Raw genomic sequence first — 18,807 nt, forward strand, 5'->3', positions numbered from 1 at the left:
ATTAATGTTTATCAACTTATGTGAAGCTTAACATGACTCAATGGGACTGTTTTGAAATGTTGGGCTTGATCCAAGCAGCAAGTCTTGGGTAGTTTGAGAGGGTGAACAGGCTTGTGTGTGTTGCCACTATGCTATTTGTAGACACCACCCATCCCACTCAAATGGTATGGTACTCCCCCAAGTCAAGACCTCATATGACTTGATTAAACAGTTCCAGCCTACTTGGAATAGAGTGGAATAACACGAGGCTAGACTGTTGTTTTAAGTCGCTCTATAAAATGTTATATTATTATTATTATTATTTATTTTCCGTACACGCAAAAAACAGTCCATAGCACAATACAAAACATAGCAAAAGACAGACAAATACAAGGTAAAACGCTTGTTCAGACATTAGCGTATAAACTAAAACGCCAATGGTTCCACAATCTCGAAGTGAACCTAACCGAAGTGAAAGGCAGCTGAAAGTCAATGGCATACTTTGACTGGCAAACACACAGTTCTAGTGAACCTATGTTGCAAAGGGAGCATGTTTAATGCACATTAATGAACATTTCTCAATGCAAGGCAAATCTTTGCACTTTTGATTAGTGTACTAAATGTAACCTACCAGTATCAGAAAAAGAATCAACAAAATAGTACACACACTAGGTGTAGGCTTGTTATTTATTTACATTTAGTCATTTAGCAGACACTAAATGGAATAATGGAATAATGTAAATTTAATGAGCAAAAGTTTAGTCAAAAACATTGTTTACAAATTTGGTCTCTGATGGAGTGAAAGATGTTACCTACTCAGACTGTTAGCCTGTAGGCCAATATCATTTCTGTTAAGTTTGTACCTATACCATAATTACTTAGTAAATACTGGCAGTGCGCATTTCCAAACACAAAACCCTTATGTTCAACTAACACAAGGGTTTCTTCTGAGTGGTTTGAGAAGGCACCACCCACAGGGAGCCTCTGCACAAGGGAAACGGGCAAACACACAACTTCTATAAATAGTTTGTCGTTTTGGTCTCCTGAGAAATATCACAGCCTGAATAACAACTTGTTTTCCATGTCTTATGTGCAGGCGATACCTAAACATCCATTGTGCGTAGTTGGTTGTGGTCCTCATAAAATGCTAGTGCTTTGTATTGTTTTAAACTGGAGTCTCCAGTGCCTTCAGGCTGCCACTCTTTTGGAAGAAAATTAAAGTATATTAAGGACTCAAGGACATGAGGATGTATTTGAGGCACCAGTAGCAGACTAATGGTCTATTCCAATGTAACTGCACATTTATTATACAGCAATTTTTTTTGTGAAGAGTTTGTGTCAAAAGCCCTATTTTATTGTACTGTTGGCTTGCAGGTGGATAGAGAATACATGAACCTGTTACTTTGATTAGCAAATCTCTGCTTGTTTTTTTCTCTATTTGATCCACCAAACATGTCTGTCAAAGATGTGTTCACATCAAGATGTAAAGGAAATAATCATTGGGTGTTTGGATGGGAATTCAACTGGGCTGAGCTGTCAGTGGCAGCTCCAGAGTTTGGTTGTAAGGTCTCCCTTTTGTGTGAGATAAGGTTTATTACTATGGAGGGCTGGGGAGGAAGAAATCCTCTGAGGCTCAGCATGGCTTATCTGGATTTCTGCTCCCAGTTCAGCCTCTCTCTTTCAGAGCCAGAGTGGGTGACCTTGACAAGAATGTGGCTTATTATTGTAATAGATACCGTTGTTGCTGAATGACTTGCGGTCAGAGTAGGAGGCTATGTGAGGGGGGAGGGGTAGTAGGAGGCTGGGGGATGGAATATCCGGTATCTCACTACACAGATGGAACTTTGTCAAAACCTGCTGTGAGATGCTAAAATTATATTCCATTCAATTCAAATTTCATCAGTTATTTGTTCGACTTAAACCAATAGCAATATGCTTGGAACCGCCACACTGACACTTAAAATCAGACAAGGGAAATACGTCCGGTTTCTGAAACAAGAATGAGGGAGGAATGGTTGCAGGCAATTTCCCAGACAGACTTGCCTTTTGCCATTGCAGACCTTTCTGATCTGCAATGGACTGTAAAGGCAGTTTTCTGAGAAATATATATTTCTGCCTGGGGACTCTTCAGTGCTGACAATATCAAACAGTCTACAAGAATGTACACCTCTACCCCACCCCCACCTACAGCCTTGCCAGCTAGCAAACAATACTAGGCACAGGCCCAAGGCAGCCAGCTGCATCAGTATAATGAGGAGTAGAATTGGGGTGGTGGGGGTTGGTCAGGCAGGGTCAAGTTGGATCTAGCTATGACAAGAGGCCAGTGTACCAGAACACCTGCTGATATCAAGCCAGTTAGCCAAACTGTCAGCAAGACAGTCTGCCTTCGAAAAAGAGGATGTTCATCAATCCTCAACCTTCAATATATTTAGCAAATTCAAAATAAGCCACATGATGATCCAGTACTTGATATAAATGTGTTACTTATTATACTTGTTATGTTATGTTTTTTTGTTTTTTTTTGTAGCTCAAACTTGACACTTGTGGCTAATTATTTGATTTATTGACTCAGCAACCCTTTGGTACAGTTATCTTTAGCTGCTGTCTGGTCATCCTTGAAGGACCCTCTCCAATATTCCAAAAATGTATTTTGTGAAACAGCTTACTCTACTACCTGCTGATTCAATGAAGGTCTATAATTCAGAGTACAGTAAAGCTGTAAGCTTATCCCAACATTTTATCTCAGATGTAGTGCCCCCCAGGGATTCAGCCTCCTCTCTCCCCAAATATCTTGTCATGGCCACACAATATTAAACACTGCTGCTTCTTTCGCAAGGTAAAGCACCGTTTTTTGGGGGGCACCAAAGTATTGTGTACACTTAAAACGGCAAAAGTTAACATAATAAAATATATTCAAATATGAGCAACCGTGCCACCAGTTCTTGTTTGAACTTCCTTGCTTTCTTTGAGCTTAAGTTCGATTGACAGTGGTTTCCCAAAGTGAGTCAAGGAGAAAGGCCTGCCTAGCCTAAAGCGATTGGCTTGAACTGGATTGCTGGAACATAACATAACATTGGTCATTTGTATGTTTTCTATTGCCTGGGGATTAACTAATATTTACATTTTAGACGCAAGAGTTCTAATTATTTTCGACCATCTCCAAAGCGCAAGTTATTTTTCCGAAACGGTAGCTAGCTAGCTTTAGTTAGCTTCCGGGCAAAATTAGCAAGCATATTACTTGTAGAAATGCTACTACAATGCTAGCAGACATCCCAACCTGCAAAAACAAATTTCGGGGAGGTGGTTTCACCCATAGATATCTATGATTTCACCGGCTACGCATATATGCAACGTTACGCTGTGAGACCCGCATTTAAACGATCATATGCGACGCTACTCCTTAACGGGTTAAATAGCATTCACGAAAAAGTGTTTCTACTGTTGTTTTGTTATAAAAACGTTCTATAAGCCGCTTCGAATTATAAACCGCAACACCACAAGAAAAATGTAAAATAGTGTTAGAAACCGCGGTTTCATTTCCCAAAAATGCGGTAGATGGTGTATTTCCATACGTGGCTCTTCCACTTTTCTTGTTGAAAAAACTTTTAGTGGAGCCCCTGGAGCGTTAGCTACTTATCCAGTGTTGCCAATTTAACGACTTTGTCGATAGATTTTGCGACTTTTCAGAGTGCCACTGGCAACTTCCGGTGAGACTATTTTGGCAACACTGTGCTTGTCAGCGTCCAACTCTGCACTCGGTAGGCCTACTACCGTAACTTCAGAAATTCTTGTATTGTTCCGTTTTTTTTACTCACCAGTTTTTGTGACAACTGTAGTGGCTTTAACGCTCCCTGTAGTTTACCCAGCTCTGACCGACATGCACCTCTGATATTAGAAGAATACTTAAACTCAATTATTTGTATGTCAGTCATTGCAAATTCCTTAGGTTACAAATAAACTGTAGGCTTTATATGATCTGTAAGATTTGACCTTTGCCTTTTATATTACTTTTAACTCTCCAAAATCAGTTGAAGTGCAGGGTGGAATTTTAATGCACTTCATTGCAAAACCTGATATCTATTTAGATTTGTATTCCTCTTGCATACCTTTCTGGAGTGTCTTTACTATCTCTTTAGTAGGGTACCTACTTCTACATCTGTGCAAGTCATTTAAATCACAATGCTCATTGTAACCTCAGGCTACAATGTAGTTCACGTAGACGTGTGCTGCATTTGCCCACAAAGACAGTTCATTTGATTTTCTTCCATTCATATTTTGATGTAAATGCCAAGATTATTTTTGATAGTAATAGTTGAGCTGCTGCCCAAGATGTTGCTAAGGACTGAGAGATTAAAGGACAGTCAATTCAAGGCATGTGCCTCTACTATGTTTTGGGGATGTCCTGTTATTTTATTTTACAGTTTTACTCACTTCTACAATGAGTTGTTGTGGCTTGCAAATTTACAGTGCTTAAGCAAACAAATGGTTGGTCTGCTCCTGTTTTTTTCCTCCATTTTAAGGTAATGTGTATGTTCTCCAGAGGAAGGCTATAATATAATGTTTTGCTACTTCTATTGTCAGATCTCTAATGAACCAGCATAGCCTATTTTATCTTAAGAAGTCAAAATACAATTGTTAATTGATTAATAAAAAAAATACATAATGAATAAATGAAAATTATCTCCATTCACCCTTCAATGCTTTGATCCCCCTCTCGAATACTTTGTTTAGAATGACAAACTGTCTCCTTAATGGTTTAGAAACATTCTAGGTCATGACATTCTAGTTTTCTTCGTTTTATTTGTGTGTGTGTGTTTTTGAAAGGCTGCAATTAGAAGCTGAAACCGAGAGTTGCCTGGAATGTGAAAGTGCCCTTTGCCAGCTGTTGGTATCAGCAAGAGTGTTTGTCTTTCTATTGTCTTCAGTTTTTTTGGTAAATGTAACTAGAGGTTGCACCAAAGAAGTACTATCTCAGTGGGCAAAGGAAATGGTAGTAAAGAGATGTATTGAATGCAAAATTAGATTAGAAAAAATCTAATAAGAATGAGGTTAAGCTACAGCCAAGTCATTGTGTTTTTGTATCTGATTTGCATTTAATTTAGCAATTCTGCGGCCTAATTATTGTTTTCCATGTACATTGTAATGCCTCTAGATGAAATATGTGCAAATTTGATATTCAAATCCTCTATTTGTCTTGTTTTAAGTTCATTGTGTTTACAGGCTGTTATTTAGTTCCAGGAAAAGGTGGTTTTCAAAGATGAAGATTTCACTGGAGGCCCTATTTTGAACATGTTAACTGTCAATTTGGCAAAATAATTTCATGCCACCTCATGCATTTGCATGCGTGGTTAATGAGAGGGTTGTAAGATGTCGTATGAAGGGACGTTTCAGTTTACATATACATTTCCACATAGTTTTTGGTCCTCAACGTCCTACTCCGTCTTGTGGACCTAGGCGACAATGCGGACGTTGGTCTCTAATCTCCTTTGATGTAGAGCTCCTGGGGCCTACCTGACCATGTTGGTGTAATGCTGATTCTGTGATTCACTGCACTGTAGCTGAACACCACCCAAACAGACAATGCTGAACACTGCAATGCTCTACTAATGTACTCTGAATGAACTCTGAATGTCTGTGCACCATGCATTCAAATGTTAACTTTTATCTCTATTCTTACTGCATAATTGTGTCCCGCCTATTATTATTTTTTAAATCACCAAGTGTCTTTGTAGAATGGGATACCTCCCCGAATTGCCAAGGTTTATTACATTTTCTTCTGAATTTTTCCTTGTCTTCCTTGAGGGTTTTAGGTTGGGTTAGGTGCAGTTTTATGGGCATCTGTGAAGCCATTTGTGACATTGTAAAAAGGGCTATACAATATATATACAAATATCTAAGAGGTTGCTGAATTCCATGTCTAAGTGGTCCAATTATCTTTTTTACAATGCTATGGTAATGTTAATTGCTAGTTCATGTTTTTTGGGAAAGAACATTTAAATTGACCTGCATGCTCCAACTTGATGTCAGACTAGCTTACTGTAGTTCTTGTCATTAGCTTATTATAGTGCCTTTGTAATGCTAGTCTATCACTTTTCAAATCAAATGTAAATGGTATAGCCCTTTTTACAACCAATGCCACAGTGGGCTTCACATATGTCCATAGAACTGCATCCAAACCAACCATCAAACCCTCAAAGAAGACAAGAAGAAACTCCAAGTAAAACTGAGAGAATGTTTAACAGGGACCTTGGGAAGAGCAATTAAGTGAAGAACACCCCTCCAAAGACAGTCAGTTATAGAGAGATGCACTCCTTTGGCTGAACATGATAATGCACCAACTTTTTAAATGCAGTAAGTAAAACCAGTCCGATTATTCACTATGGTTTCTGCAAATGACTGTGACAGAGCTCTTTTCCAGTCAAAAAATTATATGATTCAGGTCTGGCAGTTATTCAGAACACTATCTGATTTGGCACTTCTAATGCTCACATTCAATTCACATTTTGCCAAATTAAAGTGTGAAATAAATGAGTGACTCAATATGACACTACCTACTATCTCTTTGTAATACTTACTTGCTCAAGCCATGCACTTGGTTTCTTCATCCCCCAGTCCCCTCTCCGATCCATAGAAATCTGTTTACTGTCACTGTGGCTTTTCTTATTTCTTAGAAAATGGCAGGGGACTGTTCTTGGAGGAAAGGCTTGCGTGACTATGCAGAAACCTCTACAAATCTTATGGGCTGGGGAGATTTCTGTATAACCAGACTGTAAATCCTGCCTTAAGATTTACAGCTGTTTTGTACAGCTACAAATGCAGCTAAAGTGTCGAATGGAGGCTTGTTAACAAAAGTTAGTTTTGTAGTTCGTTTGCATGGGGATTCTGCTATCCAGATATGGACAAGCAATCCGCCACATGCTTCTACGCACTGGTTTTACAAAATGTAAGTGGTAGTGTGTTGAGAATGGGGAAACCTCAAAATAGAAAACCAGGGGCCTCTACACTGTCGTGGAGGAAGTCTCAACCACAACCATTATATTTGGATCATATGCTGAAAATATCTCACTTTTTCATGATGGTTTACGTGGATTCAGAAGTTACCCTTTCCTGCCTACCTGAAAGTCTGGCAGTGTCATTTAATGTATGGTCACATGCACAGTGTACAACACAGGGACATTCTGGTCAATTACATTCTTTTGACATGGCAAGCAACAGCTATGTAGTGGCAAAAAAGGAAATAAAAATATCTAATACAAAAACACAATCGGGGGGGGAAAAAAGTGAATAGCAAAAAGTTTCAAAAAGCCTATAGACAAGTTTTTGAGCCGTTTCCGCTCTACTTCCGGAACTGCTCCCCTATATGCAATCCACTTCCGTTCTGGCGGGCTGGGTTTGTTTTGCTAGCTAGCTCCGTTGTGCCGTCAAAGCACTGATATCGCAGTGACATAGAGGATACAAAATTTACAACATGAAGAAAAGTGGTTTGGGAACGACGTGTTCGGTAGTTGGTTGCAAACACTCGAAAAAACACCTGAACCAGTTTTAAAACCTAGAATCGCCTCTAGAATCGCCTCCAGCCTGTTACAGTTATACTACAGCAGTATGCTTATTGTTTGTAGGCTATTCACATTTTGTTGGTGTTCCTTTGTCCTATTGTTGCAGTAGACTTAATAATTATTAGTGCTGTCAAACGTTAAAATATTTAATCGCATTAATGTCATAGTTAACTCGCGATTAATCACAATTAATCGCATTTTTATCTATTCTCAATGTCCCTTGATTTCTTTTTGTCCCATTCTCTTTTCAAATTTTAATGCTCTTATCAACATGGAAAAGTGGTTCGGATTGCTTCGTGCAAATATTTTTTTTATTAAAAACAACATTGCAACTGATACGTGTGGCATCCTTCAGCCAAATAATTAGCCTACATTTTGCTAAGAGATTGAAGAGCTTGACAACAAATGTTCTAATGAATCATCGACTAAAGTCATCTTCTGACATTGCCTTTGCTCCATGTTAAAAGCCCCAAAATGATGGACTGGAAAAAGCTTTATAACTATAAATCTACTCTAAAATGTACTTAGAAGTATGGCAACAACGTTATCCAGAAGTACATGCGACAACGTTGGCAACTTATCCAGTAGTAAATGTCAAACGACAAGTATGTCAAAGTAGTAGAACCGTGATCCCAAGCTTGCATAGACATCGCTGTTTACACCGGCAGACACTGTGCAAACCAATTCCGGCGGAAATGAAGTGCATGTTTAGAGTTATGGCGCCCCCCTGGCTTTGGCGCGTAAACTTGTGTATAGCAATAAAACAATACAAGAATGGGAAAGTTTTATAGATAAAAAATGATTAGTGCCGGTGAGTGGCTTATATTAAGCTACCCTTCTAGAATCGGTACATTGCAAGGTTAAAAACCTTGTTGGCTAAATGTAGTATCAATGTGTCTATGGGAAGATCCACATCTAGTTTTTCAATAAATGTTGGGGAAAAGGTATGTAAATTAAGCATTTATTCCACAAAGTAAATTCTGACTAGCAATAGGCATGTTACAACAATTTATTTTTGCATTTACAGTAATCTGCTGAAGGTAAACATTGCTGTTTAGAACACTAACATAGATTAAATGTTCAATAAATGAATCTGTCCATAAAATCTGTGAATAGTAATTTTTCATGGTTACATATTTATTTTGTAATTGTCCTACATTGAATTAAGAGAATATGCAGTCTAAAAACATGCTACAATTTCTGACTGCAATCAGATCAGAGTATGTCACCTGAATTGACTGGGGTAGTCCTAGAGCTATGCACCTCTTTGTATAAAAGATACAGAGGTATTTGTGAAGGCTTGGGTTCCACACAGACAGTCCTTCTTAGGCTATGCAGTCTGGGGAATCCTTTTAATTCATCACTTCCTGGAAACATGCCGTCCTTTTGTCATTGTTTTTGTTCTATGCAGCAATCGTTTGTTTCCCAAGGAGTGTCAAAGGAAAATGTACGATTCCTTTTTATTACATAGCTGTGATAGCCTTAGTCCATCTTTAGTAAACTTAGTCTACAGTCCCAATAACCAGTCCCAATAACCTAATAGGTTTACAAAGTGATCCTGGATGATGTATGGTTCAGGTCAGCTCAGATGTAGACCTACACTCAGGGATTATTGCAAGATTAGATTGAAACATTGTTACATTTTGACACCCAATTTAAATGTATAGCTTGAGTTTAAGTTGTTGTAGTAGCATGTTGGAACTGGTGAGGTTCCAGGAGAGAACCGTGTGAAGGATGTTTGTGGTGACAGCTCAAAAAGCGAAAGCAGGTGTTGTGGCCGCACTCACTTTCTTTTTTTTTTTGCATTTCACTGCATAGCTGTCACTTTGATGGAGAGTTCATTGTGCGGGCTTGTCGACCAAACACTGCACATCCTATAAGGACTGGGAACAGAGCAGGTTGACAGCGCGGGTGATTACGTGTCCTGTCCCATTCACTCAGCCTAGCCCACAGCTTGGCCATGTCATGCGTCATAAACTGACACAGACTGATTACGATGTCATTAGGCCCCAGCTCATTGCAACTTCTGCCACCTTCATTTTCTTGCTTGATCTCCAGGGTTGTCAACAAAGATGTCTCAGAAGCCTATATCCATCCTAAAATGTTGGAAGAAACTCATCCGGTTTACAGCATACATTCTTTATTGAATACAGTATAGGCACATTTTTCATTTATCCCAATATGTACGGCTTGTTGTTTGCGCTTTTGAAAATGTTTTGGATTCTAAACTTTAGAACATCAAAAAAGTTTGGCTAATTATTTCTGCAGTCTCAATATGTAACGGGATGTCAGTTGAAATGTATTCAAAACCTGAAATAGAATCCATCATTGGCAAAACACTATTCCCAATTAATGGATAGTGTTAGGCCGTGCTTGCATGTTTGTTGAGCGCATACCCTTTTTTTCCCCTCTGCCATCACAGTGCCTCTGAACAGGTGGACTCAATTACTGGGCCCTAACAGCCCCCTTCCCTCACCACAACTAGCTTCTTAATTGAGCACATTAGTGAGTGATCAGTCCATGAGATGATGTGTTGTCAAGATCTGACTGTGTGGCAACAGAGGGGGAGAGCTTGCAGAAGGAAGAGGGAGCATTCACAACTCCCTCACCTTTTGTAGGGGTTTGAAAGGGTTCAGTGGCCTCTTTGCTAACCAGCTCGTGGAGTTGGGGGAGTAGAAAGGTCACGCAACCGCAACAGAGCACATTTAAGTCTAATCCATGCATCAACTTTACCTTGACAGACTTGCATTCCTGGGTCTCTCTTATGCTTTGAACAGTTTGTTCACTTCCTCTTTTTGGCATTTCCTCATCAAGAATTTGCTGACACATGTTTACATGTTTTTTATTTATTTATTGTAAGTCAAGCATCTAATGTCTTCTTTTCCATCTCGCCTCCAGATGGACTCTCCAGTGTCCACGCCAGCCCCTCCACCTCTCCACCTCATGACCGCCGTGGGCAATTCCGAGATTGCCTCGCCATGCGAACAAATCATGGTTCGTACACGCTCCGTGGCTGTGAACACCACGGATGTGGCGTTGGCGACGGAACCCGAGTGCTTGGGGCCCTGCGAGCCAGGCACAAGCGTTAATCTGGAGGGCATAGTGTGGCAGGAAACGGAAGACGGTAAGTGCAATCCAAGGTTTAACTTTACGAGACTGAGATTATTTGCGCTCATAAGACTGGGGACAGATAAAACTGCTTTGTTGGGACTTGAATGTAAACAAGAGGCCATGTTGTGTCGTCTGGCTCATGAATATAAATGAAAGCAATTGATAACGCATAGGATTAGTTTACCTGTGTTTAATATAATATCAAACAGCTTTAGTAAAATATGTAACTCTGACAGATACAATTATGAGGGATAAAAGGTCTGACATCCTTAACATTTCCTTATTGCCATTTTCAGAGCAGGTATTTAAAAATCAAGCAACATGGTGAATGTCAGCCAGTTTCTCAGTGGTCTTAATTTTGTTTGGTTGAGGCATACACAGACCATTTTCAGCAGTATACCTCACAACACAAACCTCTACTTCTAAACCAAGAAGGAATAACTGGATTCCCCCCAACAATGTTGTTCGGTCCGAGTGAAATACAGATGCAGAATTCCTCCCTTTTGATGTGTTTTTTTTTTTTTTTGGTATATCACTCGCAGGCCCAGTTTGTCGGTTCTGAATAACTGGCCTCATTTTCAGTTGTGCATGCAAAATAATGCAAACACCTAATCTTCAAAGAGACTCGTGTTCCATCGCTCTGCAGGCACGCTGGGTACAAATCACCCACACAGACACTGTGACTGCCGGTCTTTTCGCAGCCACTGTAGAAAGGTCCCTGCCTCATCAACATTCCCACAACACAGTCTGCTTTCAAGTGTTTTTCTTATTTCTCTCTTCTCTCCTCACACGCTCTTGCTCTTTCTCTCTCTCTCTCTCTCTCTCTCTCTCTCTCTCTCTCTCTCTCTCTCTCTCTCTCTCTCTCTCTCTCTCTCTCTCTCTCTCTCTCTCTCTCTCTCTCTCTCTCTCTCTCTCTCTCTCTCTCTCTCTCTCTCTCTCTCTCTCTCTCTCTCTCTCTCTCTCTCTCTCTCTCTCTCTCTCTCTCTCTCTCTCTCTCTCTCTCTCTCTCTCTCTCTCTCTCTCTCTCTCTCTCTCTCTCTCTCTCTCTCTCTCTCTCTCTCTCTCTCTCTCTCTCTCTCTCTCTCTCTCTCTCTCTCTCTCTCTCTCTCTCTCTCTCTCTCTCTCTCTCTCTCTCTCTCTCTCTCTCTCTCTCTCTCTCTCTCTCTCTCTCTCTCTCTCTCTCTCTCTCTCTCTCTCTCTCTCTCTCTCTCTCTCTCTCTCTCAGTCTCTCTCTCTCTCTCTCACAGTCTCTCTCTCTCTCTCTCACAGTCTCTCTCTCACTCTCTCACTCTCACTCTCTCACTCTCTCACACACACACACACACACACACACACTCACACACACCCCGCTTATTTCATCTAGCCGTGGGCACTGTCTGATTCTCTCTCCAGCCTGTGCACCAACTAGTCTTTCCCTCACTCAGTCTTCAAGCCAAGGAAGGGAAAGCAACTGCAGGGTGGGGGTTGGGCACAGTGCAGGCGGTAGACAAGGCCATGTCTGTTAATGACACGACTGTGGCAGTGAGCCAGCCAGAGTCTGTGTGCTGTCTTTTTCTCTGCATCCCACAGAGAAAGTGTGTCTCCTCCTCCTCTCTTTGGTGTCTTTCTCCCTTCCTCCCCTCATTCTCTCAAGCAGCTATTTTGGCTGCTGAAAGAGGTAGTGGTTAAAGTTGACAGACCCCTGTTTTTTCATCTGCCTCTACCTGGTTCAGCAGGGTGAGTGGTTTTAAAGAGTGAGGGGGCAAAGGCACTCTTGTTCTGCAGGTGTGGAGGTTACCACAGTGCTCAGAGCTGTAGAAACATAAGGGTTGTCAGAGTGCACATCCCCTCGTTTGAAGCCTGTTTTTTTTCTGTGATCTTCTGAGGCAGATCTATCACAGTCATTGTGCTTGGAAACCTATGTGCCTTGTTAGAGGAACTTTTCTTTAAAAAGCCAGGTTAAAAATTAGATTCCATGGCATTGTTACATATTTAGACTTATTGTAACAGTCTTCTCCTTCCTTTAACAGTGATGCCAAATTGGAGAATCAGTTTATTTAAAGAGATCTAAATCTGTCATCAATTACATAGGTGTAGGCACTAAAATTGGTTACAACAATTGAGCTTGCTTGCTCAGTTCTCGATATTATGTGAATATTGCATATTTACCGGGGGGATTCTGGACCTGAATCTGAGGTTTACACTGTACTGGTAAAGTAGATGTTAGACCTTTATTTTGAAAGTCCTAATGCCACTAGCTTATCACTGCTCTAACTAACTATCATCAATGGCTTACTTGAAGGCAGGGTAGGTAAGTTTTGCAAACTTAGCAATTTTAGTTTGATTTCGGAAGGATTGAAACCAAAATATCTTCACAGACACTCCTCCAGAACTCGCTGCCTGACTACTGCATTTAGTCCGAAGGCCTTCCAATTATTAGTGCAGGTCCGACCTTAATGATTGGTCGTGTTTATTACAGTCCTGTGACGCCCACAGATATTTGATTTATTTCATTTTACTGTCAAACAGTAACAACATTTCATAGATACAAATCTTTTCAGTGGTTTTGAAAACCAGGTCTCAAAGATACACATCTTTAATTTGCGCTTACATGCAGTTTTATACTTCCAAATCTAATGGCCAAGATGATAAAATATGTTTATTTGTTGTATTCCTGCTCTTGGTCAGGATGGTTTTCCTGAACAGTTTACACAACAATATTCTGTTATTGTTTCGACAAAAAACTGTAATACTGGCAAGCTGACCTGTTCTTTTTTATCAGCAATGTCTTCCTCACTCATTTTCTCACTCCACACTGTTTCTGTTGTCACATTTTGATGGTGCCACTGAACAAAACAATGATTGGCTGTTTGAGCGTGACTTGTAGCACACACCATTATCAAGGGATATGAGCCAGGAAGCGAGCATAATTGGAGTTTGTTCGCAACCAAACTTTACAATTGTATGTGCCTTCATGGTGGTTTGAATTTAAGTGCATTAACATATTTATCAATCATTCTATCAAGCAATTTTCTTATTGCTATTGATGACATGTCTATCGCAGGACACCGTATATGGCTTTTGTTTTTATTGCCCAGTACCTAACACAGTTAGTAACACAATTATAGGAAAGACCCTTATTATCAACTACCTCTTTACCATGAGATACTTGAGAAGCGCATCTCTTATGTTGTCAAAGCCTTGAAACTTACAAAAACCAAACAAGGAAGTCGGGGCTAATCTATTCCGGCTGCCAGGAGGATCGACATTATACAGAGGCGCCACTGCCATTTGAGATGCAACCTAATTAGTAATGATGCTCAGCAGTCCTCTACCCCCTTCTGCATGACAAGACTCATATTGAGCTGCTTCGGCATGCAATGTGGTGTGCGAGTTCTGTCGAAGCTCATTCAGCATGCCCAACAACAGCTGCTACTTTACCTCTGCCTTTCGCCCTTGCAAAAGACTCAAGCTAAACATCAACACCTCGCCAAGAAGTAAAATGCAGAAATACCATTCCCTGGTAAATTCACCTTTTGCCCATGCAATAGTTAGAATTCAAGAACCACAAAATTAACAATTTATCCATTGTAATGTACGGTTGAAGCGGTTGACATTGAAACCTTTTACAATGGATTTGACTAGCAAATGTCGACCTTTAAAGAGTAGTATGGATCTGCATGCGAATCAATTTATTTTCATTGTGTTTCCTTGTATTCTGGAGGTCTAATGCATTCAACCCTTGACGGGAGGAAACTAGTAAGAGAGAGGGAGAGAGATCCTGTCACGTAAAAAACCTTGAAGCACATGAAACAAAGACCAGGGGAGAAGCAGGGTTGGTATTTTAAGGCTGAGCTTTGACACAAATCCCTCAGCACAAGTGTGGCAATGTTGTCGTCAGTGGCAGCTCGGGGGTTGTGGGGGTGGCAGCAGCAAGCCAACCTCTCTCAGGCTTAGCATGCTGATACCTCCAAATGTCATCTCTAAAACGCTCGGGAAGTTTATTGCTCTTGAAGCGGGTCCCAGAAAGCTCTGGCTCAGACTCCCTGGCTCAGGGAACACAGAGAGTGCCCATCTAGCCAAATACTCCAGACCTACGCCAATATTCCTCTGCCTCCCCTTCCACCCTATGTCATACCCATCAGCAATGCATGCCAGCTGTTCACTAGTGGGTCCTCGAGGCACTGTAGTATCTTAAAAGATGAATAATACAGGGTGAGAATTGTGACATTAGTGTTCGCTTTATATTATGCTATATTATTGTCCTTATGTTGTCATTGGAGAAAGACGTTAAAAGCTTTCTAATGATTTCTTTTAACCGTTACACTTGGAGAGTAATCTTTTAGCCACAACTGACTTTTATTTCAAGCTTCTTGTCAGGCTGTTGGAAGGGGAGTACTTTAGTCTGAAGCGCAAGGCTGGCCATGCTTCCTTGCTCTTTTGAACACTACCTGTCAAAGGCCTCATTGAAATGTTTTTACAAAGGGGTTCTACCTTCTTACAGCAAGCTTGCTTTAGCAGTATGCCCTTGAAATATGGAGTGAACACTGACAAGTGGCCTGCTGCTGTCTGCACAGGCCAAAAAGGAAAAAGAAAGTTGAGATATCTAACATGAACTACCAACTTGTTTTAACAGTAAACGAGATGTCCTAAAGAATGGAAAACCTGAAATCCATGTGCCACATCTCAATGAGCCTTGCATTCTTTCATTTAGCATTTGAATAATGCTCCTTTGACAAACCCATCTGCTTTATCACGTTGTCATCTAATTTGAAGGATAATGCTCCAGGGTCTATTGATGAGGGACTGTGAATTTGCTCGTCTACATATAAACCCTTTTCCTCAGCACTGTAAACATATTCCATGTAAATTAATTGAATGAATATTAACAGGTCACAGTGGTCATACTCGACTCAGAATGTTCACTGCCCTATTTAAATAGGCTTCTTGCTAAAAGGTGATACCCACTCCCATGATTCATCAACATGAGGTGATGTTCTGGATGAATACAAAGTGCTTCTTATAAGTGCTGCTTAAAAGTACTTATGACCACATGAAAGACATACTACTGTACACATTTCACTCCATCTGATGCAGCTATGTCAGTAAGTCCATGGAAAATACAGCTCCAGTAGACTATTGGTTTTGGTATGTGGACATATGACTCATAACTCATTAGAATGTCCCTTTCTCAACACAAGTCTACTACTCATTTACCCAGCAGTCACTAAAAACTTGGAGTAAAGGGTCAGCAGCTTCAAATTCATAATGAATTTTGGCTTGGTAGGTAAGAAAAGTGACAAAGTCGATATGAATCTCCACAAGCTCTACTTCCCCTCGGGGTATGTAACCACAATTGTGGGGAAACTGAAAATGGCGGTGGATTTTATATAAATAATAAATAAAAAAAATCACGAGTAAAATGCGAGGACATGTCAAGATGTCAACATTGTTTTTCCACAACAAGTGCTATCCTTCTTGCAAGCAGTCATCCCGTTTCTCTTAATCATCATCCATTTTTCTACCTACCAAGCATAACAACTTCCAGCCCAGGCCCCCTCCCCCCTTTCAGTTCTCACCTCCCATCGCCACGGAGCCTTGAAGAACAGAGCTCTTATTACAAAATGGCTGGTGTGAGCACAGTGCAATCTCCACAGGGACACCGAGCACTTGCAAACCTTATTAGTAGCTCGATTTACATCAGCAGCTTGCGGTGTTGCAGTGTGCGTAATGATAATTAACCTTTGCTGAAAGTGCGATTATGTTGTTTATGAGTGATTGCTTTTTTCCTTAAGGTTCACAAATAAGTTATTGTTCGGATAAGCTTTTATGCTGACTATGATTGCCAAGTCTTCATTTTTCTATATGTATAATAATGGGGTCATACTTTTTTAGTTGTAGAGACCTTCTCTTGACCGAAAACTGAAATGCTGTTAGAAATATGCACTTTTGACCCTTGATCTTCTGCCGTACGTTTGGCACTATTTGTACATACCGTTGATAATAATGTCTGATAATTCATAAAATGTCAAATGTGTCACGTAAACACACTTGTTTTGTGTCCAGTAAGCCTACAGGGGACAACCATTTGTATTTTACTGCAATGGTCAGGGAAAATGGTGCAAACCAACTGGTCTCATTGAGTCCGAGCAGACCAGAGGTCAGACGCTGAAACCCTAGCCTAGAGCCGTGAGCAGCAGCAGGGGACCTGATTATGTAGCCCCAACTGGAACCTAATGAAACACATTGTCAGTAGGGGGGAGCCAGTGACCCATGCAACCAGGTACAACCCCCATCCCCTTCAACTGGTTTTCCCTGCCTTTAAGGTCTTATTAAATAATAGTATTCAAGGGCGCCTGGTGGATGAGGGCCGCTGTGTGTTCGTCAGTGGCATTTGAGAGGAAATGAGAGGTGAAATTACAGGCCAATTCCCCTCATTAATGTTGGCTTCACTCAGTCGGCCTTAGCGACCCTAATGAGGTTAAAAGGAAAGGGAAAGGAAGGGGGGATGTCTGAAATCACCGTTGTTCCTTTTCTTACTGGACTTCAGTTTTAAATAAATTGTATAGTTTTGTGAAACCCAGTAGGATCATTCTTTCTGCAAACAAGTTCAAAGATTTAAGTGAGATCACTCACGCAAACATCCAAGTGCATGGATTTCTTTGTGTATAGATACATTAAGAATAATTAAAAGGCAGTGGACTTTCTCATCAGATATGTTTGTTTTTTAGAAATGGAAGATCAGCTTAAAAGTAGAATTGTTTTCTCATTTTAGTACATTTCTTTGGGGGTATTTAGACTGATATAAAGCTTGTAAAAATAAATTGTTTCAGCTTGAAATTACTGCAGTCTGTCAAGGTTGAATTTCATGTCAATATTACTACAGTGTCCTGTAGTCCATGTATAAAAAGGCTTCGGAGGTCTAATCCTTTTAAATGTGGTGCAAGACTAAACTCAAAGACCTTCCTTACCAGTACATACTTATTTGCAGTTCACGTCAGTCAAAAGGGCAAGGACCAGAGACGTCCAGTCATGTTTACTGTCTAGAGCAGCAAAGTGCCAGTGGCCAAGTGTCAGCAAGTTCCTGTAAAAGTATATAAGTGCCCTATGCACCATAACGTGTTTTACACCAGAGGCAGTAGTTCAGCGAAGAAAAATTACACTTGAACTTAGTCTTGTCAGGGTAAGAAAAGCTGGAGGAGCTTATGAACTAGCCTAGTGAGGAGTGGGTGGGCAGTTTCCTGAGCTACTAAAATGCAAGCCGGAATGGAAGCTGCCAGCCAGCATTCTTGAGCCATTAGACAAGTTACTTCACTGCAGCCTCCGGTTTCTCTGCAGTGCTGAGGTGGCACTCTGAGGTCACCAATGGAGAAAGGCAATACATTTAGATCATTTTTATAGTGAGACCACTTGGTATTTTCTAAAGCAATGTTGCTCCTTGTCATTATTTAGTGCTTGTATTGAAAGTCCACATTTTGTTTTATACGGAACAGTTTCTTAATAATCGTTCTTATGTAACAAAGTACATTTGCCTATCATTGGTATTAAATCCTTAAGTAGCCTCCCCCGTGATGTTTGAGAAAGTTCCACAATAAGATTTGAAAATGTCTGCTTGCTGATCCACATAGAGCTAAAATTAAGTACCCTTTTTGAATACTCCATGATTCAATAGAAAATGTACACTAACTGCATAAACGAATGCAATTTATGGGAGGCAGCAGATCTCTAGTAAAGGAAGAATCAAAGTATAACATTTTAGCCTTGTTCTGTACTGACAATCTTGCCAGGTCAAGTGTCAGTCTTCGCTGGTAATATCTTTACAAGCTACTTGGTGCTGAGCCAAGTTACACTTGTGAAATGGAAATACAGAAGCCAAATAGTAGCCTAAGCCAAAGATACCGTACCAGCAATGTCAAGAATATGTATCAGATTCAATCTTTACTGTGCCAGCCTGCTGATGCTGTAACTGACATACATTAGTTTAACTTCTGTGTGCTCTACGCTGTGCTTCACTGGCTCATGGCAGAACTATTAAAGCTTGACATAAGTTCTACAAAGTAAAAATGGACCACAGACCTAGTCCCTTTAGACTTTCACTTTTTTTTTTTTTTCAAATAATTCAAAGGGGCAGAACAAAAACTTTACAGATGGTAACCCACCATTTGTGCTTTCTAATATAAGT

The 18,807-nt window shown here is 40.4% G+C and overlaps 1 protein-coding gene across 5 annotated transcripts in view; it reads left to right on the top strand.

Moving 5' to 3' along the window:
• znf609b (zinc finger protein 609b) overlaps positions 1-18,807 on the top strand; it is a 52,408-nt gene that overhangs the window by 24,641 nt on the left and 8,960 nt on the right. For 4 of the 5 annotated variants that reach the window (XM_084682231.1, XM_084682230.1, XM_084682233.1 and 1 more), the window contains one exon: positions 10,434-10,659. In XM_084682231.1, the coding sequence (XP_084538357.1) occupies positions 10,434-10,659 (226 nt within the window). Of the gene's footprint in view, positions 1-2,577; positions 3,738-10,433; positions 10,660-18,807 lie in introns of those variants that run through there. The other variant, XM_084682235.1, reaches the window with a different exon arrangement.

The sequence above is a fragment of the Hypomesus nipponensis genome, chromosome 19 (genome assembly GCF_054491055.1).
Source record: "Hypomesus nipponensis isolate SF chromosome 19, ASM5449105v1, whole genome shotgun sequence".
NCBI lineage: Eukaryota > Metazoa > Chordata > Actinopteri > Osmeriformes > Osmeridae > Hypomesus > Hypomesus nipponensis.